The sequence below is a fragment of the Peromyscus californicus genome, unplaced genomic scaffold (assembly GCF_007827085.1).
Source record: "Peromyscus californicus insignis strain IS unplaced genomic scaffold, ASM782708v3 Scaffold_12__1_contigs__length_115047231, whole genome shotgun sequence".
NCBI lineage: Eukaryota > Metazoa > Chordata > Mammalia > Rodentia > Cricetidae > Peromyscus > Peromyscus californicus.
Window position 1 is genome coordinate 2637411 of NW_026294413.1, and position 27991 is coordinate 2665401.

General features: G+C 40.4%; 1 protein-coding gene across 2 annotated transcripts in view; it reads right to left on the minus strand.

Moving 5' to 3' along the window:
* Tm9sf2 (transmembrane 9 superfamily member 2) overlaps window positions 1-27991 on the minus strand; it is a 51884-nt gene that overhangs the window by 15850 nt on the left and 8043 nt on the right. For both annotated transcript variants that reach the window (XM_052732395.1, XM_052732396.1), the window contains exons 2-10: window positions 22077-22144; window positions 18616-18709; window positions 14870-14997; window positions 9935-10064; window positions 8288-8412; window positions 6619-6730; window positions 5530-5609; window positions 3964-4072; window positions 875-1007 (exon numbers count right to left, since the gene is read on the minus strand). In XM_052732395.1, coding sequence (XP_052588355.1) covers window positions 875-1007; window positions 3964-4072; window positions 5530-5609; window positions 6619-6730; window positions 8288-8412; window positions 9935-10064; window positions 14870-14997; window positions 18616-18709; window positions 22077-22144 — 979 coding nt within the window. The remainder of the gene's footprint in view (window positions 1-874; window positions 1008-3963; window positions 4073-5529; window positions 5610-6618; window positions 6731-8287; window positions 8413-9934; window positions 10065-14869; window positions 14998-18615; window positions 18710-22076; window positions 22145-27991) is intronic.

Genomic DNA, 27991 nt, shown 5'->3' on the forward strand with positions numbered 1-27991 from the left:
ATATTTGACCTGTGACCAAACAAGATCGTATGTTCCCCAGAAAAAATTTAAAAGGTCATCTGTGGATTTTGTTTGTTTGTTTGAGACAGGGTCTCTTTGTGTAGCCTTGGTTGTGTTGGATCTCGGTTTGTAGAACAGGCTGGACTCCTCTGCCCCCTCCTGTGCCACCACAGCTTGCCCTGGGGATTCTTTCAGTAACAACATTTGTTACTTGTCACCAGAAGCTGGACTCAACAAGTAAAACTATGGCTTAAAAATAGATACACAATGCAGAAAAGTCCATTCATAAACAGTTTCTCTTATAGAAAAGAACAGGGAAAGAAACTGGAATTAATGAACCCTAGGGAGCAGTCTCAGAGTGACCCTGCATCTGACCAGTCCCTCTAAAGGAGATCTATTTCACCGATAAAACTTTCTGCAATAAAATTTCTCAAGATCCCCAGGTGGCTCAAGAGACCCTATAGTTATGGAACGTTGCCAAAAAAGAAGTTACTTCCTAAATTTCCCCCATGAGAAAACACTACAAAAACTCCCTTTTCACCCCTAGTTCCCTCTCTTTTCAATCCTGGATGCTGCAGATCCGTGGACTCCTAGCTGCCTGCTCCTTCCTCTGGGCTGGATGGAACAGCCAAACTGAGTGGCGCTGGTTCCAGTTGGGTCTCTAAGGACCTGCATATCTGTAGCCCAGTTGGAGGGAGACACCCCATCAACCTCTGGGTGAATCTAACCTGTCCCCAAGGTGCTCAGAGACAAAGTACACAGAATTTGAAAGTCAAAGGCTCTTAGCACAGCCACTTTCCATAGGAAAACTTACACAGAGTGTAAGTATTATTCAGACAAAGTATTTTCTTTTTAGTCTTCATTTAAAACTTACACAGAGTGACAAAAGTCATAATTAAGATCTGTGTCCCAGATCCTAGAAAGACTGACAGCAGCATCCCCTTTCTTGGAGGACGGAATATATCACCATGAACTAATTTCCAGCCAAATTCTTCCTGGGCATCCTCCTACAAAAACAAAAAACTCAGTTCAGCATGTCACATGGGAACATTTGGTCTGTTTACCATTGGATATGCTGCTATACATTTTTCAAACTTATGTTAATTCAGTTATGAAGAATAGAATGCTAAGCATGGAGTTTTAAACAGCTTTCTAGAGTTGTTTCTAACGGAATGTTATGTACTGAAATCTTCGGAAAACTGCCTACCATACACAAGGCCCTCTGTAAGATCCTCAGCACTGTCAAGGAAAAGAGACTAAGGCTGGAGAAACTTTACACAGAAAACATGATTCCTACCGAACTGTGGGAGTAAACTTAGCCGTAAAACATGTTTGTACCGCAAGCCCAAACTGCATCTGTCTTACACGTATGTACTGAATCAACAGCTCTACCTGACTGTTTGACCAGACATAATAAACACAACTACAGAATCCTCATTCCACCAAGTCTGCTCTAGATGAAAACACCACCTTCCAACTGCTCAGCCTCCCAAACCCGAGTCATCCTTCTCTCGTGCCTCAGCATCACAACACGCCCACATGTCACACTCCCTCCTCCTCTGGTTCCGTTCACGACCTCTTATTGGTCCCTCTGGTTACACTCAACAGGCCTGTTTCTGCCTTTGTTCCCATTTAGCTGATCCTTAATACAGCTGCCAGAGGGACCCTTCTAACCAATTATAAGCAGCTGGACCAGAAACCTGGGGGTCATCCACTGGCCCTCTCTGGCTTCTGTGTTCTCTAGCACTAGCTCCACCCACTCTTAAATACCCCCTGGATGTATCTGTCCCTCCTTTCGTTTTGGGGAGATATGTAACACTTGCTGGACTGGTCTCTACACTTCAAATCTCATCCTGCTCCAAACAATTCTCCAGGTAACATCCAAAGCTGTTTTGCTAAAATACAAACACAGCACACTGCTGCTGTTGTTTCTCACTGACCTTTCTTCACTGCAGCTCCTAGTCCTTCAGAGCGTGCCTCCACTGGCTACTTTCGCCGTTCCTCTTGACAGCCCTCTAGGTCCATCTGAATCCCTCTCATAAATTCCCATTTAAACCCTTTATCCTTTTAAGCAGTGGGCAATGCTACTGCTAATACATCATATTTTTGTTTTTAGTAAATATAAATCAACTGAAACTTGTCTTAAAGTTATATGTAGATATGACTCCAGCTCAAGATAACAGTAATAACCAAAGTATGTCCTTTTTTGTACAAAACACTTGACATGCATTTTGGTCTTACTTCCAGGGCATTACATGGAATGTAAAGCTGAAGTATTACTAAACATACATGGTCTCTTAAGAGATTAAATAAAATTTAACCTGGGATTGGTTTAATAAAAACTGGAGGATGGGGAGAGGAGGTTAGAATCTACAGATCAATCATGCCTGAATCTGAGTTGGCAGATGCTGGGTTTACTGATCTCTTTGCTTTGTAAATGTTTGTTTAAAACATAGGAGGCTGAGAAGCACACACACCTCTTTCCAGCTGAGCTAGCATTAAATAAAGGACTGTTTCAGGTTACTTTTTATTTATTGAATAGATACTTGGGGGCTGGAGAGATGGCTCAGTGGTTAAGAGCACTGACTGCTCTTCTAGAGGACCTGGGTTCAATTCCCAGCACCCACATGGCAGCTCACAACTGTCTATAACTCCAGTTCCAGGGGACCCGACACCCATGGCAAAACACCAATGCACATAAAATAAAATCCTGCAATTAAAAACAAAACAAACAAAAAACACAACTAAGTGTGTGTGGCACAGACCTCAAAGCCCAGTACTAGTGAGACTGAGTAAGGATTACAAATTTAAGGCCAGCCTGGGATATATAACTAGACTCTGTCTCAAAAAAAAAAAAAAAACCAAACAAACCCAAAACCCAAAACCAAAACAAACAAACAACAAAACAAAACCCACAAAACAACAACAAAGAACAGCTAAATTTTGCCCAAAGTGCAAGGGCTTCTTTTTCTGGGGAAAAACCTATGTGACCTAGGTTCTTTATTATTCCTGTAGAAACAGTCTACTATTTTACACACATGCATACATACATACATACACACACACACCCCTTGCAACTTTGCTTCTTTATTCTAATACCATTTTGAAGCTCCTTTTCACGCTATGTTCAGTTGGCTCATTGTTGTTATTAAGTGTTTAGTATTCTACTGTGTGGATATTCCATAATTTGCTTCCACAGGGTGCACCGCTCTGCATTTTCACTGGCCATCCAAAGTGTATGTGTTCTCTCAATCACCCAACATGGGCAGAGAAAAGGGGAACAAAGAACATGTAATATGTACCTTCCTTATTGTGAATGATCACTTGGATTTTCTAATTAAAGAAATCATTTTATTACTAGTCTGTGTGTCCATGTGGAGGTCAGAGGACAACTTTCAGGAGCAGTTCTCTCCTTCCGCTGTGGGTTCTGAGGACTGACCTCAGTCTGTCAGGCTTGCATAGCCAAGTCATCTCTAGTGTTAGGGACATTTCTTATGTCCTTTGCCCAGTTACTTCTTTTCCTTCCAGAGGAATACCTACACTATCCTAATACCATTCATCAAATAATCTGTCCATGTTCCTGTCCTTTAAGCCTTCAGTTTCCAATTGGTACAGAAAGTGTTTCCTTGTCAACTCCTCATCCATCTCTCTCTGAACTGTTTCCATTTACTCACAGTCTGCGAAGTTATCTCCGCAAAAACTGCTTCAGTGTAGATCTGTTTGTGGCCATGTATTTTTGTTCATAGACAAAAGCATCTCTCAGTTCATCTCTCAGTTCAAGTAAGCAAATAATTCATTTTATTTCTATGTTTGGGAAATACTTGAATCTATGGATTTTCTGTTTTTCTGTCTTAAAAAAATTTTAGCTCTTATTTTTTCATATATTTCACATTCTGCAACTGAAGGTTTCCACATCTGAAATCTCTGTGGTATCTAAAGACTAAATGAAATGTTTCCACTTACCGTAGAGTCCATCTGGTTATATCTGGCAATATCTTTATGTAGCGTGCGTAACATAATCATGGCTACCATCCCAGATAAGAAGAGAACAATAACCAAGGAATTCATTATGCTGTGGGAACAAGCACATCAGGATGGAACTGTAGCTTAGTCACAGAACAATGGACATGAAAACAGCCCAATCAGGGTGGCCATGGTGCACGCCTTTAATCCCAGCACTCGGGAGGCAGAGGCAGGCAGATCTCTGAGTTCGAGGCTAGCATGGTCTACAGAGCGAGTTCCAGGGCTACACAGAAAAATCAAGTCTCAAAAAACCAAAAACAACACCAACTCCCCCCACCCCATCAAAATAAAAACAACCCCATCCCCCACCCCCCCCCCCACCCCCAGACAGGCTTTCTCTGTATAACAGTCCTAGTTGTCCTGGAACTCGCTTTGTAGACCAGGCTGGCCTCCAATTCACAGAGATCTACCTGCCTCTGCCTCCCGAGTGCTGGGATTAAAAGTGCGCGCTACCACGGCCCAGCTCAAAATTTCTTAAAATCCAACAAACTCAGCGTATTGTGTTCTTCCCAGGACAGATTTTCATACATTCATTATCATCTTTCTTCCCTCCCCACCTCTCTCTTCCCTCTCCCTTGCCCTCACCTCAACTTTGCTAAGTTGTCCAGCTTGACTGCAACCCTGCAATCCTCCTGCCTCAGTCTGTTGAGTAACTGGCATTACAAACACTAGTCACTGTGTTCAGACTCATTACTGTTTAGGTGTATGTGTGGTGCTGCGGATTAACTCCTGGGCCACCCTCCGCAAGCCCTTTACCACTGAATTACAATCCACAGCCTCGACAGTTCTGCAGCCTAGAATCAGAATGGTTTTTGTGGATGGTCAACATTACTGGGTTAACTACTGTTTCCACGTCACTGCAGTACACACAGCAAGACAGCAAAGGGCAGGCTTGGAGCCTCAAGGAATTTACTGACGGGCGAATTCACTCAGTAAATTAGTGAATGTCAAGAAGACTAGTCAGCAAAGCAGGAAAAGGAGAGAGACGCACAGTGAACCAGCTTCAAGGTAAAGTCCTGAGCTATACTTTGAAGAGGACAATGGCTTAACAGCAGCTTCCTGAACACTCAGACAGTAATATCCTCAGATGCTCCCTCCCTCGATCTCTCATCCTTTATCGTTCCACTCCCATGAGCTAAGCATGTCTAGATGAAGAAACAGATGGCCCGCCTAGACAAATACCTCATGGCTTACAGCAGGGGCTCCCAACCTGTGGGTTACGACCCCTTCGGCAAACCTCTCTCTAAAAATATTTACATTACGATTCCTAACAGTAGCAAAATTATAGTTATAAAGTAGCAACAAAAATAACTTTATGGCTGGGGGTTGCTACAGCATGCGGAAGTGTATTGAAGTGTTGCAGCATCAGGAAGGTTGAAGCACTGGCTTCAGGTCAGGATCTGAACTCTAGTCTAGACCACTAAACACACTGAACAGGGCTAGAGAGGGAATGAAAGGCTCACAGGGACAAGCAGAAAGCCAAAGGCAGACTAATTGCACTCTTACCTAAACCACTGAATGTGGGTATGAGGCATAGACTCCAAAATATAGTCCCATCTAGATGCCCATCTGATGTTTTTCTGTTCCTGGAGGGGGAAGAAAGAAACTCTGAGCATCTTCAGACAAGGTACATTAAGAATCTGAAAATTCTCTTCAATAGCTCACCCTCCTATTCAGTCAACACCTGCAATTTTAACAGCAGTACCCGAGTTACTAGTGAGGATAAGGTAGTTTTAGATTTATTAAAATCTAGTGCAAACAGAATGAAACTAAGGTGTGAATTTAAAACAAAAAACAAACCCAAGAGGCCTGGCAAGAATTGTAGCAATAACTACATGTTTGTATTTTTAAAAGTCCAGCTCTAAATTATAGCTAGTACAAGTCGATTTTCAATGCCAAAGTCCAGAGTTATACTTAATTTCTTGACAGAATGAGTTCTTTACACTGTACCTATGGGATGACTAACAAGATCACGGCTAGAACCCAGGTACATCTGGTAAATGCCACTCACGCTGGGGTTTCACCTAAAAACACAAACTGTTTATTGTGCTGGCCTTGAAAATCAAATGCTACATATGGGGACATTAAACATCACACTGTATTAGCTAGTCAAGGCAAATATTTAAAAGCAGAGGTGGAATTCTTCCCACACTTTTGACAATCACCTTCTCTTTCGTCCTAAGGAACTTCTCCACTGACAAAAACATCTCTCAGTGTCTTAAGAAAACCTCCCAACATGCCACTCTCCATTTAAATTGATACCCTCATGCTCATGAAAAGGATGGTGCTTCCCACAAACTTCTGACATGCCTGGCATTTCATATCAACTTCTATACCTGTTTCTTGCAGCTTGTCTTACATGAATCTCTTAGTTGTAAGACACACTAAACACAATTCTCCGACTTCCTCTATCTTTTCATTTAAAACAAAATTTAGTTTTAGGAATGACTATGTTGTTTGGTACACTGACAGGCTATTCTAAAAAGCAGCTCATTAAAAGCTTATCTATTTGTTCATTAGTATTTTTAGTTAGGTTAAGTGGTACATATTTAAAACCAATGTCTGAATTATATTAAAGATTAAAAACAAACTTACCTCAAAACTAATAGAGTAAGTATAGGCAATTTTGATCTCCCCAGAAGCCTTGTTACTTATATCCATGGGGGGTCCAGAGCAGTCTGGTTTATCTATATGAGTATGTTTGAAGCTGTTGGAAGAAACATTTTGGCAAGATAATGATAAAGTTCAGTTTAGAAAATGAGGTAAAATACAGGTCATAAATTTTCCCTACATTTCACAATGCACTGACCATTAAAGATGACATCATTCATACCATATTACAAAATTTGTCTCAAATTTGACTATTTGTGTGTGTGTGTGTGTTTTGAAGTTGTGGAACACTTTTGAGGAGTCAGGCCTCTCCTTCCACCATGGGTTTCCTTGAAAAACACTTTTACAACTGAGCCATCTCTCATTGGTCCTCGCATCACACTTCACAGCATAAATATTTACTTCACGGAAATAATGGGCTTAGTTACATATTCAATTATAAACAAAAATCTGAACCCTTTCATTTAAAAGAACACAGAAGCCCCATTCCTCTTTTAAGATAGGGTTTTACCACTGGGCGGTGGTGGTGCATACCTTTAATCCCAGCACTTGGGAGGCAGAGCCAAGTGGATCTCTGTGAGTTCGAGGCCAGCCTGGTCTGCAGATCGAGATCCTGGACAGGCACCAAAACTACACAGAGAAACCCTGTCTTGAAACACCTCCCTCCTCCCCCCAAAAAAAGATAGGGTCTTGCCATGCTGCTCATGCTGGTCTTGATTTCTAGACCCAAGTGACCCTCCCACTTCAACCATGTGCTGGGACTACAGGCACATGTCACTGTGCCTAGTCAAACAATCTTATGAAAGAAAAGTCCACAGGGGGAGTTTAAATTAACTGCCATTTTAGTATGCCATGCATTGCTTTACCACTAATAATGTGAAAACACGGCTAACTCAGTGGCAAGAAAAGTCGTGGGAAAAATACAACAAAACAAGTACATCATGTGCTCTCAACTACTGAGCCATCTCTTTAGCCCCAGAACAACATGTTTCATCTGAAAGTGTTTTTGAGCTGGGTGTGGTGGCGTATTCTTGCAATCCCAACACGCCTGGTTCAAAACAGGTCCTTTTACCCTAATACCCGGACAACCTCAAGACTCCCTTGCAAAGGCTGACATGGAAACTTTAAAATCAGAGTTCCAACAGCCACATGGGCCTCAGAGCAGGAACGCTTTCTGTCACTGAAGAGATGCTCTTTCCACCACAAAGGGGACACTGCCAACCACTCAGTGTGGAAAAGCTGTGAAAATTTCTGAACAAAAAACAAAACAAAATGCAGAAAGGAAGGCATCTCAATCTGACCACTTCCCTATTACAGAGAAATAATAGTTGCTGTTTCTCTGGGGAGCCTCTAAAAATCTCAGAAACATTATACTGAAGGGAGATCTCACTGTAATTAATTTGCAAATGTCAGAATAATGATTAAGAAATAAGCGCTTGATCTCAAAATACTTATTCTTTAGATCTATGTTTCACTTGTGTCTGTTTTATTGGGGTGAGGGAAGTTGTTGAGGCCAGGCTAGTTTAGAACTCACAATGCTTTGCACTCACCTCAATCCTCCTGCCTCAACCTCCCAAAGTGCTAAGATTATAAGTGTGAGCCACCACACATGGTTGCAATAGTTTTTGTTTCTTTAACCTACTTGTATATTTACCTTTTTGGTTCAAGTTTAGCAGCTACTAATCTTGCTCCCATGGACCCAGTTTCAACAACATGATAATGTATTTTGATGTCAACATGATTGAAGATGTAGAAAGTATCTCTTTCATGGAATTCTGACTGTGAAACAGAACTTAAAAGTTAAAGACAGAACACTGTCCATGGGAGAATCAAGCACAGTACTTCACAAATGACCACAGTAACAAATAGACACTTAAGTTCAGATGAAATTTTAATCTTTCCCTATTAAAATGAAGTCCTTATAAGCCAAAATTAAGTGGAGAAGGTAAATGGTGCTTTCTAAGGTTTTAATTTTACATAAAACTAATATCTGCTTAAACTAGGTAACTAGTATTTTATAGCTTTTCAATTACAATAAAATGTTAAAAAAGAAATATTATGAATATACAAAACTGTCCACATTTAATCATACCTCTTCTCCAAAAATCTGTAAATCTGTTTAAATAAATAACCTAAACTACTCAAGTACCTTTGCTCAACTTTCACAAGAAGATTAATCAATATAATGAGATTGAAGCTAACTTACCAGATCATATCCACTAAGAAAGTACATCAGAGTGTCTGAGTATATGAACACCTCATACACCCAATATTAGTAATAACAATACAGAATTAGTGACTATTACATATTGATCTTAATAACAATTCCATATTAATGCCCCTGCTCTTAGTACTCCATTTTCATCATAAAAGCAGGACTTAAGACAAACAGGTCTTAAAAAAGTATATTCTCAAGCTTTTGTGAAATAAATTCATTAACTTACCGAGAAGCTTTCTGACACTCCAGGATCTCATGGTTTAATGCGGAAGATTTACGTATCAGATGCTCCTCCCTCGGAGCCCCTACTACTACTAGCAGTTTTCCTTACTTCCCTAATCACTCTACCTCCTCTCTAAAAGTGTTTTATGGCTATAACTTCTAAAGTTACATTTTACTGTACATGTGTGGGAACACGTGTGGAGGTCTGAGGAAAACCTCGGGGGTCAGTTCCCTCCTTTCCCACGTGGGTCCTGGGAACGGAACTCAGGTCATCAGGCACCTTCACCTACTGAACCATCTCACCAGTCCCGAGTCTCACTTTTTTTTTTTAATTAAAAACATTTTTTAAAAGATTTATTTTTAGCGGGGCAAAGCAGTGCACGCCTTTAATCTCAGCACTCAGGAGGCAGAGACGGGCAGATCTCTGTGAGTATTTTAGCATTATATGTGTGTCTTGAGTGCCAGTGCTCTTGCAAGCCAGAAGTCTCCCGGAATTGGAGTGCTAGGCTTTTGTGAACTACCTGACATGGGTGCTGGGACTCAAACTCAGGTCCTCTGCAAAAGCACTATGTAGTCTTAAGAGGTGAACCACCCCTCCAGCCACAGAATCCAACTTTTAATTGAGTTAGAATAAAGACTTAGCCCTTAACACACAACTATCATAAGAGACTGTAAATGTTGAATTGAATCTGAATTATTTTAATTCTAGAGTTAAATTTGCAGTTTTAATCTGCCTTAAATTTAAGATCAAAGTAATGTGCTTGAGAACATCCAACTGTATTCATTCTATGCCTGTAACGATTTTGTTTAAAGATCAAATTCTCCTTCTAAAAAGCAGTGTCAAGTTTACCACAGACTTACACTAATAACACAGGCATCTTTTGCATGGCCTTTATCTGTAATGTAACAGCCAATAGGAAATCCAGGATTACAGAACCTCTGACCATCTTCGACATCATAACACCATGTTACAGGCATATTATCCACAATCCTGTGCACGTAAGTAAAAGTCAAGTTAGAAGAGAACCTAGTAAACACAACTTAGTAAGTATTGCTTAAATCAACGTCATCATTTTATAAAATGTAAACATTTCTAAATGTCTTTTTTGTTTTGGTTTGGCTTTTATCGAGACAGGGTTTCTCTGTGTAGCCCTGGCTTCTAAATGTCTTAAGATTCCAAATTCAAAAATGTTTTGATGAAATCTATGATACACTGTGTAAGAATAGATTTTGCACAGGCTTTGAAACTATAAATACATATAGGAGTTCTATCAATCAGCCTATTGTAGCTGTGAATTTAATGACATCATCTAGGCACTTGAGCATAACTTTTACCTTCAGCAGAGCACTTGAAGCTTAAAACAGGTGCAGAGCAATGTATCTGGCTCCTTAGGAGCTTATTAGATAAACATAAATGGTGTTTATTACAGCAGCTCAACAGAAAGGCAAAGAATATAGCTGCAAGATGAAATTTAACTAAAGAACACAGAATATAAGTGGAAATTACAGTATTTTCTCTTAAAACTTATAAATCCAAGTGATTTATAAAAGAAATATTGCTATAAAGCAAGAGGACCAATCTTTCAAAGTTTATAGTGAAAAAGCATTAAAAGAATAATGAAGTTCTGAAGCATTGTGAAGTTGCATTATAGTCCAGGCGTGTGGTCCCTCTATGCTTAGAACACACTGCAGGGAACAAAATAAAAAATTAGCCAAAATATACTAGCTGTATTACAGTCATAAGACTACACTCCAGGGCATGTTTTATTTTTTAATTAATGTGTGCCCTAGGAAGTAAAGTTATGATTCTATATTCACCCAAGGTGTATGTTAATGACCTAATAAAACATGCCTTGTCATATTTAAGTGCTACTTAATAGCACTCTGTGTACCAAATTTTAGAATCACCTATACTGTTAAGCTGTTTATTATTATACCCAAAAGACTATAACATTATAAAACATTAGAAACATAAAACAATGCTATATAAATAATTCAGAGTTTTGTGGGGAACTAAATAATCAGTCAGTTGCTTTAGACAGAATGAAGTATAACCAGTGAGTGCATACAGGCAACACAGAATGCCTTTATGCTCGCCAACTAGAAAGAAAATGCCAATAAAAGTTAGAGTGCTAGTTGCAGTAAGGAAGCCAGAGGCAACTGGGGCTTTAAAAAAACATTTCACTTATTTGTAATTTATTTAATGCCTTGATGTTAAAAGCTATTTGAGGTATTAGAATGTAGTAAACAGAAAGAGAAAGCCTTAGAAATCAATGTAAGAAAAATTTAAGAATATCATTTAAAATGACTGCTTTCCTAAGTCAGAAAGCAGTACTTAATTTCTAACACAAAATAATTCAACCCTATTTCCAATTTGCCACAGTGTAAAAGAGTGTGGAAGAAGAATCCAAGGTTATCAGTGGGTGACTGGTCTCAACTGTCTATAGAAAGAACTCCTTCAGTGTAGAGAAAGCTTCCTCCCCACATTCCAGGGCCGCTGTGGGAAACACTGCCATCAACAGTACTTCAGTATAAAGAACTTACTTTCCCAACAACTCATTTATAAAACCTTTTCATTAGACTGGAATAGCCAAAATTGTAGCAAAAAGGAATGAAACTTGGCAATGAAGCCCTACTGTGTGGTTTAACACAGCAGATTTACATCAATGAAGATTGTGCAGTTTTGAAAACTGCACATCACTCCCCTTTGTTGGACTGGTAGGATCTGAGGTGAAATGTGCTCAAGTCAGCTTCAAAGTTCCTTTCTATACCATGAGCTGCAGTGTAAAGGTTCTATGTCGTTGAACCCTGAAAGTACTAAGGCAACTAGTTGAGTATGACTGTATTTTTAGAACACCACAAAGGGCTGGGGTGTAGTACAGCGCTTGCTAAGCATGAGCAAGACCCTATACTTGGTCTTCAGCAACACACGTGCTCCCCCCCCCCCCAAGAAGGCAGAGGGACAGAGTGGACAGCACAGCTGAGGTACCAATGTGGAGATCAAAACAGGCTCTGCAACGATGGAGCTGCTCCAGCTATGGATACAGTCAGCCCCAAAGATCTCAAACCCACTTTTAATGACCCAAGTAAAAACAGAAAAGTACTCAACTCAAATAAGAAAACTATATCCGATTAACCTTTCTCTATAACGAGAACGATGAGATTATGTATATGGTTACAATGTTCTGGAGGGAAAAGAAAAGGAATCTGACCTGGGAGAATGCCTAGCATCTCCTTAAACAGGAGAAGCACGGGACAGACTGGAGAGCACGGTGGGATGCCAGCTTTGCTATTTGCTGACTACATCCGCCCTTTCACACACCCACCAATGCAGAAAGAACAGCGGCAACACACAGTGCTACCCAGGAGGGGGACAGAATAATAGCTAGCAGTGCCAGACAACTCTTACTTGCTATTTAATATTTTTCTGTACCACTTGTGGGTTTTTTTTTTGCAAGCATATACTGTGTAATAATTTAGAAAATAATCATAGCCTCCCTAAAGCAGCTTGGTACAACGAATAAAATGAAATGAACTACAATCACAATAAGGCTCCATAAGAATTCAGTACTTCTGAAGGTCTTTCAAAATCTGAGAGACGCATTTAATTTCTGCCAGTTCTGCTTAAAGTCAAGTTATTTAGCATAAACCTTCTAAAATAGAAACACACTCAACTCAGTTTCAGTAAACCTACCATTGAGAATCAATGTTTCCAAAAATAGAGTGACCTGGGGCTCAGGGACTAAAGCCTAGAATTACTAGTCTCCAAATTCCTGTTCATGATGCAGACTTGATATCATAAATTTTCCCAATTCAGCAGCAAAAACTATTATCTATCAGTACTTTTCCAGCTGACTTTTTAAAGCAGTCATTTGTTGGCAACTGCCTTTACAAACTGCTTAGTAAATTTTACTAGTGAACACCTTGAACTCTGTAACCTACTTTAAATAGCTTTTCTTCTTATTAACGGATATATCCTGGCATTGAAATAGGACCTAGAGTAATTGCAAAGATTAGCTAGATTTCTCAGTATCTTCCCGTATGGGTGCTGCTGAGGATCAATGCTTCTGTTCTCTCTCTCACCTACAGTACTGGGACAGAACCATGTAAGGAAGGGCCTTGCACATTCTGCCACCAAACCACACCCCTAGTCCCTGCTTCCATTATCTCCAGGACCTAGAGTCTAAGCAGTACGCTCAGAACAGAACGGTACAAGAGAGAGCTAAAATAACCACAGGCCTGAGAGGTCTGTGCTTCAGTCAACAAATGAGCCACTAGACTAGATGAAGGTGAGAAGGGCTAAGTGAAACAAACACTAAAACAGAACTTTAAATATTCTTTTAAGCACAAAGAATAATCTGAAGGAAAGAAAGCAACCAAGTAAAAACGGCCCCCAACTCACTGGTCCAGCACTATGTCTGCATAGCAGCTTAGGAGTGAAGCCTCGGAACCAGTCAGAGCCGCTGATGTGGTGCACCAGGCACGCTCCTGGTGGCCCTCCTTCCCTCCTTCCCCTCCCAGGGCCCTGCTTATCTAAGGACACTTACTTCAGCAGGGCTCAAGGCCCAGCGTGATCAGTATAAACCAGCTGACCAACAAGCTCATGAATGGACACACATGCTCCAAGACTTCCCTGACTAGGAATCCTTTGCTCTTTGAGCCTGGCACACAGGAATTGAGCAGACAGTGGTGAGGGGCCATAGTACCCCAAGTCTGAACTGGGGTCCAAAGCCCCTCATCTTCCTAGGAGTGTATAAATTTTCCAGCTTGAGACACCAACACCACATTCAAGACATGAAGAAGAGAGAATGCTGGTAACCAGCAGCAACCTAGTTTCTATAAAGGAAAAACGCACATAAATCTACACAAAACACAGGCATGTGTAAGTAAAATTATTTTGAAAAAGGTGGATTTGGAGAGCCTTTAAAGTGTTTTACATTTGAATACTTGATGGGGGAATGTCTTTCTGTGAATATGTATTGCTCTGGCATATTATCTGGTTGATAAATAAAGCCATTTGGCCTATGGCAAGGCAGCTTAGAGGTAGGTGGGAAATCCAAAGAGAATTCTAGGAAGAGGAAAGCTGAGTCAGCAGATGCCAGCCCACCGTCCAGGGAGCAGCATGTAATGACAAACAGAGGGAAAGCCACGGAACGCATGGCGACATATAGATTAACAGAAATGGGCTGAGTTTAAGTGTAAGAGGTAGTCAGTAGTAAGCCTGAGCTACTGGCCGAGCAGTTTTAATTAATACAAGCTTCTGAGTGATTATTTTATAAGCAGCTGTGGGGTCTGAGGGGCTGGGCAGGACTGGAGAAAACTTCAGCTACAAATACTGGATAATAAGTGTATACTACTCAAAATCAAAATGAAATGCTTTTTGGTTTCAACACAAACTGTTAAGAAACTTGTTAATGTTGCACCATGGTTACAAAACATCAAGTAGATTTGATCTGTAAGAAGATACTACTTACAAATTTGGTTTTGTTAATGTTCCTTCTCTTGGCCCACAGAATGAAGCAATGGTTTTTCTCTTCCCCACAGCATAAACTTACTCCCATGTTAACCACACACGACTAAGGAAGCAGTGCAGTAGGACTGAGTAAAGCACCTGACACAATCGTGATCTACGCACAGAGGAACAATGATACTTTAAACTCTGCATTAGGACTGCTCTGGCAGGGACACCAGTCAGGGAATGTGCTGTATTTGATGCAACCTACAATGTCTACATTTCTATAGACAATGAAATTGAAATTTCATCCTCAAAGCCCGACCACTGAACCTCTGTCTCACCAGTGATGCTGGTAGTTCAGTAGCATACTTTTTTTCAAGAAGTCTAACTTTTGTTTGTCTTCAGCCTTCTCCGTATGGTACGTTTTTGTGCAAACAAGCTTGCAGGTTTCCATCTTATTAAATGTGAACTGTACAAAAAGAAAGAAGTAGTATATTAACAAAAATTATCCAAAAAGATACAGGTTTTTCCTAAGATAACAGAGAATTTCTTAAGTCATCAATGCTGGTGATAAACATCTAAAATCCACCACAGCTCACTCAATTACACTGAAATTCAATCTGCTTCTCCATAAAGTTAAGTCTGCAACTTTTCTTATCACAAGTTTTTCTTTCATGTTCTGACGACTTCAATTTATTCATCTTCTACATGTAAATGAGATCTAGAAGAAAAAGAAGGTAGAACAGTTTCCCCATAGGCACATTCTAAACTTCTGGAGCTGATAGCTTCTAGTAACAAGGACCCAAGGTTTCTATGCTGGCGTCCAAGTGGACAGGTAACAATCAAGTGCCCTTAATGTTCGACAGGAGACTCATCAGTGACCACAATGCCATATTTGAACATGTAAAAGCAAAGCAGACATGACCCTTTACTCAAGTTTAAAGACTGCTCATTTTCAGAATTCTATTTATAAAAATGGTAAAATAAAGATTAGTAATTTTTTTAAATCAAATTTAAAAACTAGAAGTTCCTCCAATTTTGAGCCCAAAATTTACTTCATATATATAAATAAACAACATTTGCAGAACATTTTATGATAGGTTCACACTGATTTACTATGAGCCATTTAAATGTTAATTTTAAAATGTTTTCCTGGGCTGGAGGGTGGGGGGTAGAACACACTGGCAGAGCACAAGACCAGTGAGCATGGGGCTCTGGTTCACCCTCCAGAACCAAAACCAAAACCAAATATCCCCCTATACAGACTTCTTCATATTTTTAGAAGCCTGTGACCTATCAACCATATAAATAAACCATAATAATCTGTGATGAAAAATTACGTTTCATTTCTCAATAGCCCACTTGACTGCCATTTTTGTTGTGGTTGTTTTTGAAACAAGGTCTTACTATGTTACAGTCTGATCTCATACTGAAGATTCTTCTACTTACCCAAGCCTCCCAGATGGTGGGATCTCTGTAGGCATGTACTACAACACCTGGCTAGTGGTCTACTTCTGCATGTTATTTACTAACACCCCTACACCAGCTGCTGTCCGTTAGCTGAGGGTGAATGTTGAAGTGCAGTCCACTGCTGCCATCTGTCAGCCAACAGTTTAATTTTCACCACAGCACTACTTCTAAAACAGAGTATTTGTACCATTATTTTGAACCTTACGGTTCATTTTTAGTAAGTGAAAGATAGTAACATAAAAGCATTCATACTACAGAATCAGAGGCAGACGTCAAAATTAAATAAACATAGACAGACATTATCTCTGCTACCAGTCATACAACAGTCAATCTCACGCCTTAACCTAATGGTGGTAACTGGCGTTAGCTGACCCAATTTCTGTGCTCAACTGTAAAGGAAAGTAAAAAGACTAAAGGAGGGGTAGGGTGTGCATGCGTGCATTTGTGTGTGCTCACCCCATTTTTGTTTTTTTCTGCCTTAGGAAATGAAAACCCCAATCTGTACCCTATTCCTTAGCTAATTCTCTTTTTTGTGATTTTTGTGTCTACGCTTTGCCTGCACGTAGTGCAACCCAAGTATGCAGTGCCCAGAGGCCAGCAGGGGGTGTCAGATCCCTGAGACTGGAGTTACAGCTCTGAACCGCTATGTGGGTGCTGGGAAACTGAACCTCCGTCTTCCAGAAGAGTGTTCTTAATCACTGATCCATCACTCTGAGCCCTCTGGCTCCACTTTCAAAAAACAGGCTGATTCTAAGGGTCCAACTACTCTACCATCGCCTCCCTTCTAGCCATCCCTAAGGTCTAAAGTCCTATCTGGATAGCTATAAAATCTCCTAACTGCCTCCCAGCTTTTCTCCTTACATCCTAAGTCTGTTCTCAACATGTCCCCACAGTGAGTGACTGGTAAGATGCAGGCTCCTGCAAAACTCTCCACTTCTGCTCAGATGTGAAGGGCCCAAAGGTTTTGTCATTGTTGTCTCTGATGATGCTGAGGACCGAACCCAGGGTCTCAAGCATACCAGCAAGTGCTCTACCACTGACCTATGTTTCCTGTATAATGCAGCCCCATCACTCTTTTGCCCTAATCTCTCATACTAGTCTCTGTATCACTCGCTTGCTCAAGTTGTACTGGTTTATTTGTATTCCTTGAACACTCCAGGCAAGTTCACACCTGGGGAATGGCATTTGCTTTCTGCCTCTAAAATACTTTCCCTAAGCATTCATGTGGCTTATTCTCTTACTTATTTTTAAGGTCTTTTATTCAAATGTCACCTTCTCGGTGAGGCTTTTTAAATTTACATTTTTAAATGTCACCTCTCAGTAAGCCTATTTAAAACTGCAAATTCTCTGTCCACATTCTGTTTTATTTTCAAGAGTTCTTTCCAAGCAATGGACACTATACACTTTAGTTGTCTCCAATCTCCTTGCCATCAATACACAAGATCCACAAAGGCCAGAGCTTTCTTTTGTCTTATTTACTGTTACATCCTCCATCTGGAATAGTGCCTGGGGTACACAAAAAGAAGCTAATCAACAAATGCTTAACCCAGAAAATGAATGAGTGAGTGTTTAGATGTGAATGAGGCTTTATGACCCCATATGTCGATGCTGCGTTTCCCTGACATAGACAAGAGGTTACACAAAGAAGTGGCAAGCTGAGGAGTGAGGTGGAGTCTCCTCTGCTACTGGTCATCACTGTTGCTTTTACATGTGCACGCAGATCTCAATACCGATGGCTGGTTTGGAAAGAAAAACTTCACCTCCTAACACCACGTTTTCATATGCCTGAGTCTTCAAGAATCTCTTTCAGCTTGGGACTGAAGAATCTAACATTTTTTGGTTTGGGGACAGGACCTTGCTATATAGCCTAGGATTACCTGGAACTGCCCTGAGCATCCCTACAGGAACATACGTCACCCTGCCCTGTTTAACACGAACCTTGTCTAAAGTTTCTGTTGAACATGAAAAATGTTTGGTGCATGTCTCTCTCCATCCTTCTGTTCTACTTTTACCTCAACTTCCGGATAAGGGATTATCACACTTAGGAACAGAGGCAAACTATAGACACTGTTGAGAAACAGAAGGTAACAGATAAAAAGTGAGAGACAACCTTTTCATGACTAGAAATAAGGCATGCTGCAAGGTGGACAGACATCTCCACACTGTGTCACAGCACTAGCTGTGTCAAAGCTCAGTAAGAAAGACTATCAATGATACACTAGGAAGAGAAGAAGGGTCTTTCTAAACCACGACTTTAAGAAATTACTACTGGGGGCTGGAGAGATGGCTCAGTGGTTACGGGGACTGGCTACTCTTCCAGCGGACCAGTTTTGACTCCCAGCACCAACACGGCCGCTCACAACATTCTGGAACTCCAGTTCCAAGGTATCCTTTTGGGAAAATCAGGAACATAAGTAGTGCACAGACATACATGCAGGCAAAACACCCACATACATAAAATAAACTTTAAAAAAAGACAGACAGACATTACTCCTGGGTACAAAACAAAAGAATTGCTCCTTACCTGTGAGGTCCAAATTATTTGAGACAGTTCTCAAAACAAAAAAGAAACCCTCCCAAACTATGACTAAATTTTTATTTAATACTAAATACAAACCTTATATGGTGAAGGTTCAATTCTTTCCCCGAATAATACCTGACCAAGATTTTCAGATGGGCGTTTTCCTTCTGATGCTTGGCAAAAATCAAACCTAAGGAAAGAGCATTAACATTTAAGCAGACAAGAAACCATGAGGGAAGAACCACTGGACGGTCTTGAGAGAGCCTTATTTTAGCAGCTCCTTCAATGAAGAGTGCCAAGCATCACAGTTCCCACCAGAACCAGAAACTTTCTGTATTATATACATCTAAGGATTTAATAAGTTTACACATTGTAGCTTATTCTTGTGAAGTTTAATTATGAAATTATTTATATTTCCGTATTCTTCAGGCATTTTTTTTTCTAGGATAAATCTTTTGTTGTATCTTCTTTTTTTCTGTTTGTTTTTTTTGAGACCTGGTTTCTGTTTAGCCCTGGCTGTCCTGGAACTCTGTAGACCAGGCTGGCCTTGAACCCACAGAGATCTACCTGCCTCTGTCTCCCAAGTGCTGAGATTAAAGGTGTGCACCACCAATGCCTAGCTTGTTGTAACTTCTTAATCGAAATCTTTCCATAGGATGACATTTCCAGAAAATGTACCAATTTATATCTACCTCACTCAGGTATGGTGACCTCCCATTCCTTCACTATGAGAACTCAGAATGGTGAAAAGAACAATCAGTCACCATAGGATTCTCTTCTATCATTTCTGTGTATTACAGGCCAGCTTTAATGATGCTCTGCTTCAATGTGACAGCCCAATTTCAATGTCGCCAATGAAAACTGTAGGGCATTCTGTGTTCACTGTGAATAACGTGGGGAGCAGGCGAAACTAGCATCGTGATAGTGACAGGACAGTAATGTTCCTAAGAGGAAGGAGAAGTTCAAGTGAGGAAACACTTAGGCTATGCTGCCCCAAACAAAGCTCATCTCCTGGATGGATCAGATCCACTGAGTTTTCCTAACAGGAACCAAGAGTCAAGTAGACATGCTGACTCCTTAGCAAACAGACAATAGAAAAATCACCAAAGGCTCTGTGAGGCAGGCTGTCAACTCAGGGCTTCGGTACTCCTTTCTTATATCTACCTTAGACAGAGAGATTCTTATGGGGTAATATCTTTTGTATATGCTTTTCAGCATAGTAAAAATTGTCCTTTAGAACTCTTTAAGCCATGAAGAAAAAAAATTTTATGATTTATTTTTATTTTATATACACTGGTGTTTTGCCTGCATGTGAGTCTGTGTGAGGGTGTCAGATGCCCTGGAACTGGAGTTACACGTAGGTTGTAAGGAGCTATGTGGGTGCTGGGAACTGAACTCAGGTCCTCTGGAAGAAGAGCCAATGCTCCTAACCATGGCACCATCTCTCTAGCCTGAGCAACAGAGAAATTTTAAGTCCATTAGAATCTAGGAACTATGTAACAACCAATATAGGATACAGTAGTTAAATGATTATGGAGGCTTTTTTTTTAAAGATTTATTTATTTATTATGTATACAGCATGTATGACTTCAGGCCAGAAGAGGGCACCAGATCTCATTACAGATGGTTGTGAGCCACCATGTGGTTGCTGGGAATTGAACTCAGGACCTCTGGAAGAGCAGTCAGTGCTCTTAACCTCTGAGCCATCTCTCCAGCCCGATTATGGAGGTTTTTATGCAGCGTATTTCATAACACAACAAATACCACCTCTTAGAAAGCCAGAAAATGGCTCACTGGGTGAAGTATTATGTACAAACCTGACAACCTCATTATAATTAGCTAAGCCCATGTAAAGGTGGACAGAGGCCAGGCGGTGGTGGCACACGCCTTTAATCCCAGCACTTGGGAGGCAAAGGCAGGTGAAATCTCTGTGAGTTTGAGGCCAGCCTGGGCTACAGAGTGAGTTCCAGGAAAGGCGCAAAGCTACACAGAGAAACCCTGTCTCGAAAAACCAAATAAATAAATAAATAAATGGTGGACAGAGAGCACTGACCCCACAAATACACCTCATACATGAGATAATAAGAAACAACAACTTAGAAAATCTGGAAAATAAATTCTTATAAATAAGTAACTGGTAAATAATCGGGCTATTCATAATCCCTACAAGTTACAAAAAAGAGACTAAAATGACTGTGTATTGACATGAGAGGTGTGGGGACACTGTTGAGAAAGGTGCAAATCCAATAGAAGCTTACCCTTGTTTAAAATCAAACTGCATGAGTGTGGCTATATACACTCAAATATTCCGAGAAAAAGATGTCTCAGAGACAAAATAGTGGTTCTTTCTGGGGACAATGTGAAGCAGAATTCTCTTTTAAAATGTACAGGAGGCAGGATGTGGTGGTACATGTGTTTAGTTCCAGCACCTGGGAGGCAGAGGCAGGCAGATCTCTGTTGAATTCGAGGCCAGCCTGATCTACAATGTGAGTTCCAGGACAGCCAGGGCTGTTACACAGAGAAACCCTGTCTCAAAAAACAAAACAAAACAAAAAAGTATATAGGAGAGGCAGGAGAGATGGCTCAGCTCTTTCTCAGGACCTGAGTTCAAGTCCCAGCACCCACATAGTTGCTTACAACTATCTCTAACTCTAGGTTCCAGAGAATCTGATGCCTTCTTCTGCCCAAAAACCAGGCATGTGTGGGGTGCACAGATATTCAGGCAGGAAAAAAAACCTATACACATAAATAAAAATTTAAAAAGAGAACAAAATCATGTTGTTGTTGTTTTAACCGTCAATTAAAAAAGGAAAACCATTGTTTGGTTGTATCTGTTATGCTGCAAAGCAACATAAAAAGAACAGTCCATTTTTTCAAGCAGAATTTATATCTGTGTGTGCGCAAGATGCCACCACATGTGTGCCCAAGGCGGCCACAAGGGGTGTGAGATCCTCTGCAGCTGGAGTTCTAGCCAGTTTCGAGCCACCATGTGGGTGCTGGGAACTGAGCTTGGGTCCTCTGGAAGAGCATCAAGTGCTCTCAACTACTGAGCCATCTCTTTAGCCCCAGAACAACATGCTTCATCTGAAAGTGTTTTTGAGCTGGGTGTGGTGGCGTATTCTTGCAATCCCACCACCTGAGAGGCTGAGACAGGAGATTTGCCAAGAGTCTGAAGCCAGCCAGAGTGAGCCCTTGTCTCTACCACCTCTACCCAAATCTTCAGGCCCTAAGCATTTAGGAAATGAATACAAATTTATTTCTGTGGGAAAATTAAAAGTTCTATATACAAAATTCCGATGCGTCACGTAAAAGTTTAAATAAAACCAAGCTGGAGGATCTCTCTTTGGCTGAGGATTTCTAATGGTAACAATGTGACTGGCTTCTTTCTGCCTCCCTGATCTCTCAGCTTTTACCCCAATATCTGGCTCTGAGATTTTTTTTTTTATTAATAAGACCGTTTAGCAATTCATCTTACAGAACCTCTGCAACTGTAATCAAGCCACTTCAATTAAATGCTTTCCTTATAAGGAAAAAAAAAAACCAAGCTGGGAACTTACGCTGTATATTCATAAGGAAGAACAGATTCCACGGAGTCAAGCCGGTTAACAAACAGCTCTATCTCAGCCTAAAACGAGGAAGCACAGGATTAGAACACGAACCCTGAAGACAGACACAGGCCATGCTAGAACTATTAAATCACTCTCTTATAAATATTCAATTAGTGAGTTATATACATTTAAAACATAGCCATATAACTTTTACAGATGTGTCTCCAATATTTCTAATGCTTTTTAAATTCTAAATTTTCTAAAATACTAAATAAGGTATTTTAAAAATCTCATTGTTTTTAAAAGTCTGATTTCCAAATTCAGCACTTCATTCTACAGCACAAAAGTAGTTTCTATTTTTAGGGGATGGAGAGATGGTTAAGAGGGTATACTGCTCTTGCAGAGGACCAGAGTTCAGTACCCAGCACACCTGCCAGTTTAGCTCACAGCCGTATCTCCAGCTCTAGAGGACTGGATGCCCTCTTCTAGACTCTCAGAATGCGCGCGCGCACGCGCGCACACACACACACACACACACACACACACACACACACAATCCTAAACAAAAACAAAATTATCTCTTAGAAAGTAGTTTCTGTTCCAGAACAACAAGTGCTACAAAGACCTTGTCTCAATAAACAAACAAGCAAGCAAACAAACATAAAAAAAACTTTTGCTGAGCATACACTTTAATCTCAGCACTTGGGAGGCAGAGACAGGTGGATCTGTGAATTTGAAGCCAGCCTGGTCTACAGAGCAAGTTCCAGGACAGAGAAACTGTCTCAACACAAAACAAACAAAACAGCAATCTCTCCTTTAAAACACACCACAACCAAGAAATGCTGCTACAGTGGTTCAATTTTCTCAATCAACCACACTGTGAATATAATCCCATGCATATGTGCTCTCTTAAACAGCCAGGAGATGACCACATGGTCTAGAGTTGGAGGACAGTTATGATCAATCTGAGAACGGCACACTACAATTAGTAACACTGAAGAAGTTTACAAGGACCAGATCAAGTTCAACACCAAGGAGAGGGAGAAGAGCTAACTCAACTTCTTAGGAAACATGGACTAAAAGGCATCTTCGTACTAAAGCTTTCAAATTGTCTCCTAGATACAGATGAAGCTTCCCAGGAAGCCATGTGTGTCCTGAAATACTTTTGGTGCTAAACAAAAATTGAAAGAGAGTTAGTGGGGCAAATATCTTCACTGAAGTTAGGACTGAGTTGAGACTGCTGTGGCTCCCTCTGAGACCAAGAGGCTGCCATGAAAAGCCACACTGCCGTTCTGACCTCACCAGTACTCAACACTTGCTAACACCCCACTCACCAAAACGCAAAACAAGATACGCAATGTGCAATATAACGGGCCAGAAGGGCCGACAAGACAGCTCAGCAGGAAAAACTGCTTGCTGTGTGAGCTTGACGACCTGAGTTCACCATCCAGATCAACTCCTGAGAATGTCCCTGAATTCTACATGCTTGCCTCTCCCCCACTAAGAAGAAGAAAACCTTAAAAATTAAACCAATAGTTAAGTACACTGTCATTAGAGGAACAGTAAAACAGAGCAGACCAAAGTATAAATTGTGGGTCAGAATGCCCGGGTTCCAAACCTTGTACAATTGACTATTAACTGTGTGATTTGGGTCAAGTTATCTAACATGTCAGTTTCTTCATGGGTGCTTCAGTCTTCTTATCTGCAAAATGGTGGTCATCTTTATCTTGTAGGGCTATGCTAGATTCCTGGTTGCCATTTATAAAGTATCTAAACAGTGTCTAACACAATGCTAAAATACAGACAAAAAGATTGATACCACAAACAGGTAGAGTCTACTAAAATTACTGTGTTCATCTGCTAAACTCCTAAAGACATTATTAGCCTTCGTACACAGTTTCACAGGCAAACTCTATACTTCTACTCAAGAAACAGCAACTCAGCCGGGCGGTGGTGGCACACGCCTTTAATCCCAGCACTCGGGAGGCAGAGGCAGGCGGATCTCTGTGAGTTCGAGGCCAGCCTGGTCTACAGCGCGAGATCCAGGAAAGGCGCAAAGCTACACAGAGAAACCCTGCCTCGAAAAACCAAAAAAAAAAAAAAGAAACAGCAACTCAAGAGCCACACTGGCTCCAGCCACCCAATATAAGTCTCTTTGCATAAAAATATACCATTGGTCATTTCAGCAAAAAAGATGATGGGACATGACATTTCAGCATCACAGAATGTTTGAGTAATTAAAGACAAATATATACAACTGCTGTGAAAGCAAAACTTCTAGGTCAAAGAAATTTTCACTAACATTGTTATGAAGACATACCTGAATACAAATACTCTAACATCTGGTAAAGAAAGGTCGGTCTCTAAAAATCTAATTCAGTTTATCTCTAGATTTCTCTAGACTTATTATATTCCATATGACTTTCTATGTTTTCACTTTCAAAATCCGCAGGCCTACATTGTAATCACATAATGCAAGTCCCCCGCTATCATTAGGTATATCCTTTCTCACCCTTGTCTTGGGAAGCTAGGCTGCCAAGGCTTAAATCCTAACTCTGACCCCAGCTGAGTGTCTAGGCAGGTTCCTCTCTCCTGTGTCTATAAGAATGAAAATGATAACTCCATTTTCTAGCAGTTCTTGAGAGGCTTCACCAATGGCAGGTCCAAGGTGAAAGCTAACGGCTTACTACTTTGCAGCAATGTCCGACAGAACTTTAACGATGGAGTGCTCTTCATCTGCACTGTTGGATGCAGCAGTCTCTAGGCCACTTGAAGCTATCGGGCACTTAGGCTGTACTAGCTACTTAGAATGTGGTCGGTTATTGTAGCTCAACAAACTGAATTCTTAACTTGTATATAATGCTAGCTAAATTTAAATAGTCACAGGAGGCCAATGGCTTCTGAATTGGGCAGAAAAGTAATAGAATATCAAGCTGCGTGGTGCCAGTTATATAAATAATCTCTTTGTATACTTAACATTTTTATTCCAGTTACTATAGCCTTTCTGTTCCAGAAAAAACAACTCTCATTTTATTAGTCCATCCCAGGGGTTGCAAACTTTTCCTATAAAGAGACAGAGTAAACAGTTTAGGTCCTGTAGCACCCACTGGCTCTACCCCTGTGGTGTAAGAGCAGCCTAGACAACTGGTAACTGAGGACATGCCTGTGGTCCAGTAAGCTGAATGGGCTTAAAAAAAAAAAAAAATCAGATGTTCATGTAATTTTCAATCATTACTAAATAATATTCTTCTTTCCTCCTCAACCACCTAAAAGCATAAAAACAATCTGTAGCTTGACAGCCTTCCGAGACCAGGCAGTGAGCGAGGTTGGACTTCTAGTTTACCTATGAGCCTTACTTTTAGACACTGCTAACTGTTCTTCAAGTTCCTGCACCACCGTATCCAACTCTCTTCCTATTTTCTCATCTCTGGTGTCTTTTAGTCATAACCCTTGAAAACTGAAAGGCTGCAATCTTTCCCATTGCCTGTCTTCATCACGCCAATTGGTTTTCTTGGGACTCTGCTGCACTCATATACACACTTTTAACAGATATGTCATCAAGCAGAACTAGAGCAAAATTCAAGGTTCAAGCACCAAAGTATCCTAGAATTACAGGTGCCAATGTTACTTTTCAGTAGCCTCTGTCCCTGTGTATAAATTCTCTGTGTATAAATACTCATCTCTCTCCTGTGATACTCAAAGCTAAGGGCTCATCCTCAAGTATACATTCTTCTCAAATATTCTTTCTAAACTTGTTCAAGACCAAATTAATTTACTTTATTTAGTCCAAATAAACTTAATGGACTCAATTTTGCTCTCTCATATGACTTGTTTTTGGAACAAGGTCCCATGTAGCCCAGATTGGACTTGACCTGTCTATATAGCCAAGGATGACCTTGAACTTCCTGCTCCCCTCCCAAATGCCAGGATTATGTAGAACATCATGCCAGGCTTCCCATGTAACTTTAAAAAAGCTTCTGAAATTGTAGTCCTATTAGCATTACATTTATAACAGATCTAATACTACCAATAAGTTAAAACATTTCATGTGTTCTCCTTGCTACAAACACCCTAATTAGCTTCAGATGTCAGTCCTGAAGTCTACAGAAAAATATACCCACCATCCTACAGCTACCCACTCCTTTAAGCTAGCCCATACCTGTCTTTAAATTCCAATTTAAAAGTCTTAGAAATCAAGCTTACTAGCTCCTTCTAAAACTTTTTTTTTTTTTTTTGCTGAGTTAGGGTCTCACTATGGAGCCAAGCTGAGCCTGAACTCACGATCCTCCTGTCTCTACCTCCTAAGTACTGATCACAGACAAGTACCATACCCCTGGCTCAGAGTAGGCCTGGCTCAGAGTAGGCCTTTCATGACTTCTCTCTTCTCGAAACCATGCTAGCCTTCTGTTTCTGTAACTTAGTGTCACTTACACCAATTGTTCCCATCTCACCGCATCTTACTCTATTGCTCACTAAGCTTCACACCAGTTCTTGTCCTACTCTCGAAAATTATGTTCATTTTATTAGTTTTTGCTAAGCTTGCATTTGGCATTTTATCTAATTAAATCTCCATTAAATTTACTTTCTCCATTAATTTTTCCTGATCTAGCAAAGTAGCCTCAAATTGTACACATAGAAAAGATGTTACAATGCCTCCAGACGGTATGTGTTGGCTCTGCTCTGTGACACACAAAAAGTCTGTAATTACCAAGAGCTTTCCATAAAAACTTCCAACAATAGTGTTTCCAACAAATCGTCCACCTGAAAACGAAGTTCATTTTAATACTGCACATAAATAAGGAGCACAAGATCAGTTTGGCAACAACAGAGCATTAGACTGCTGTGGGGGAAAAAGATTAGGGGCTGGAGACACGACTCAGGAGCACATGCTCTTCCTCCAGAAGCGCTGATCTGATTCTTCTTCTGGCCTCTGCAGGTACCCATAGCACACCCACACATTAAACAATTAAATTTTAAGATTTTAGGTCTAGTCTCAATAAACATGTTAAGATTTTAGGTCTAGTCTCAACAAACGTGATTTTGGGCAATTAATAACCTTGAATGTAGACTAGATGAGGCAATAACAAAAGAAAATGGTACATACAGAAAATGGCCCATAGCTCCATAACTGGTATGCAATTATAAATTAAATGAACAACTATGTATACTTGTTGTCTGTTAGTTTACAAAAGCTGAACAATCTTGAATTTGGATAAAGATTTACTAGCATACGGATAACTCCTTGGGCTTCTGCAAGAGGTCCTCTAGCACTGGAACTGGCAATGACTACATGCTGGGTGGGCCATTGCTTCTGCACAGCCATTGATCATATTGCAGCTACTCAGCTGGGTTTCTTAAACTTTTCTGCTTGTGACTGTAGCTAGGAAAATTTTTACACAATTCTGAGTAACGGGTAAAGAAAATAAGAATACAAATCAAACATTAATTGACAGAACAATTATTTGGTATAATGTAATCATGCCAATTACTGAAAATGAAAGCAAATCTGCGTACTCATAAGTAGAGGTGTTTGTCATTTTTAACAAAAAAAAAAAATCATGTTGGCTGGAGAGATGGCTCAGAGGTTAAGAGCACTGGTTGCTCTTCCAGAGGACCCAGGTTCAATTCCCAGCACCTATTCAGCAGCTTACAACCATCTGCAACTACTACATCTGCACTTGTTAGGGAGAGCTATTGAGTCTCTATGGGGTTTAATTCTCTTATTATTAAAACAGCAAGCACTATAATCAGTGACGTTTAGGTAATGGGGGTGGGATGGGATGAATATGACCAAATTATATAAAATGAAAACATAATTTTCGAGAGTAGGACAAATATTTCATCTTTCCTATTAAGTTTGGCCAACATCAAACAGAATCCTAAATCACTTAGTATGAAAAGCCCACTGTGGTTGGGTATGGTGG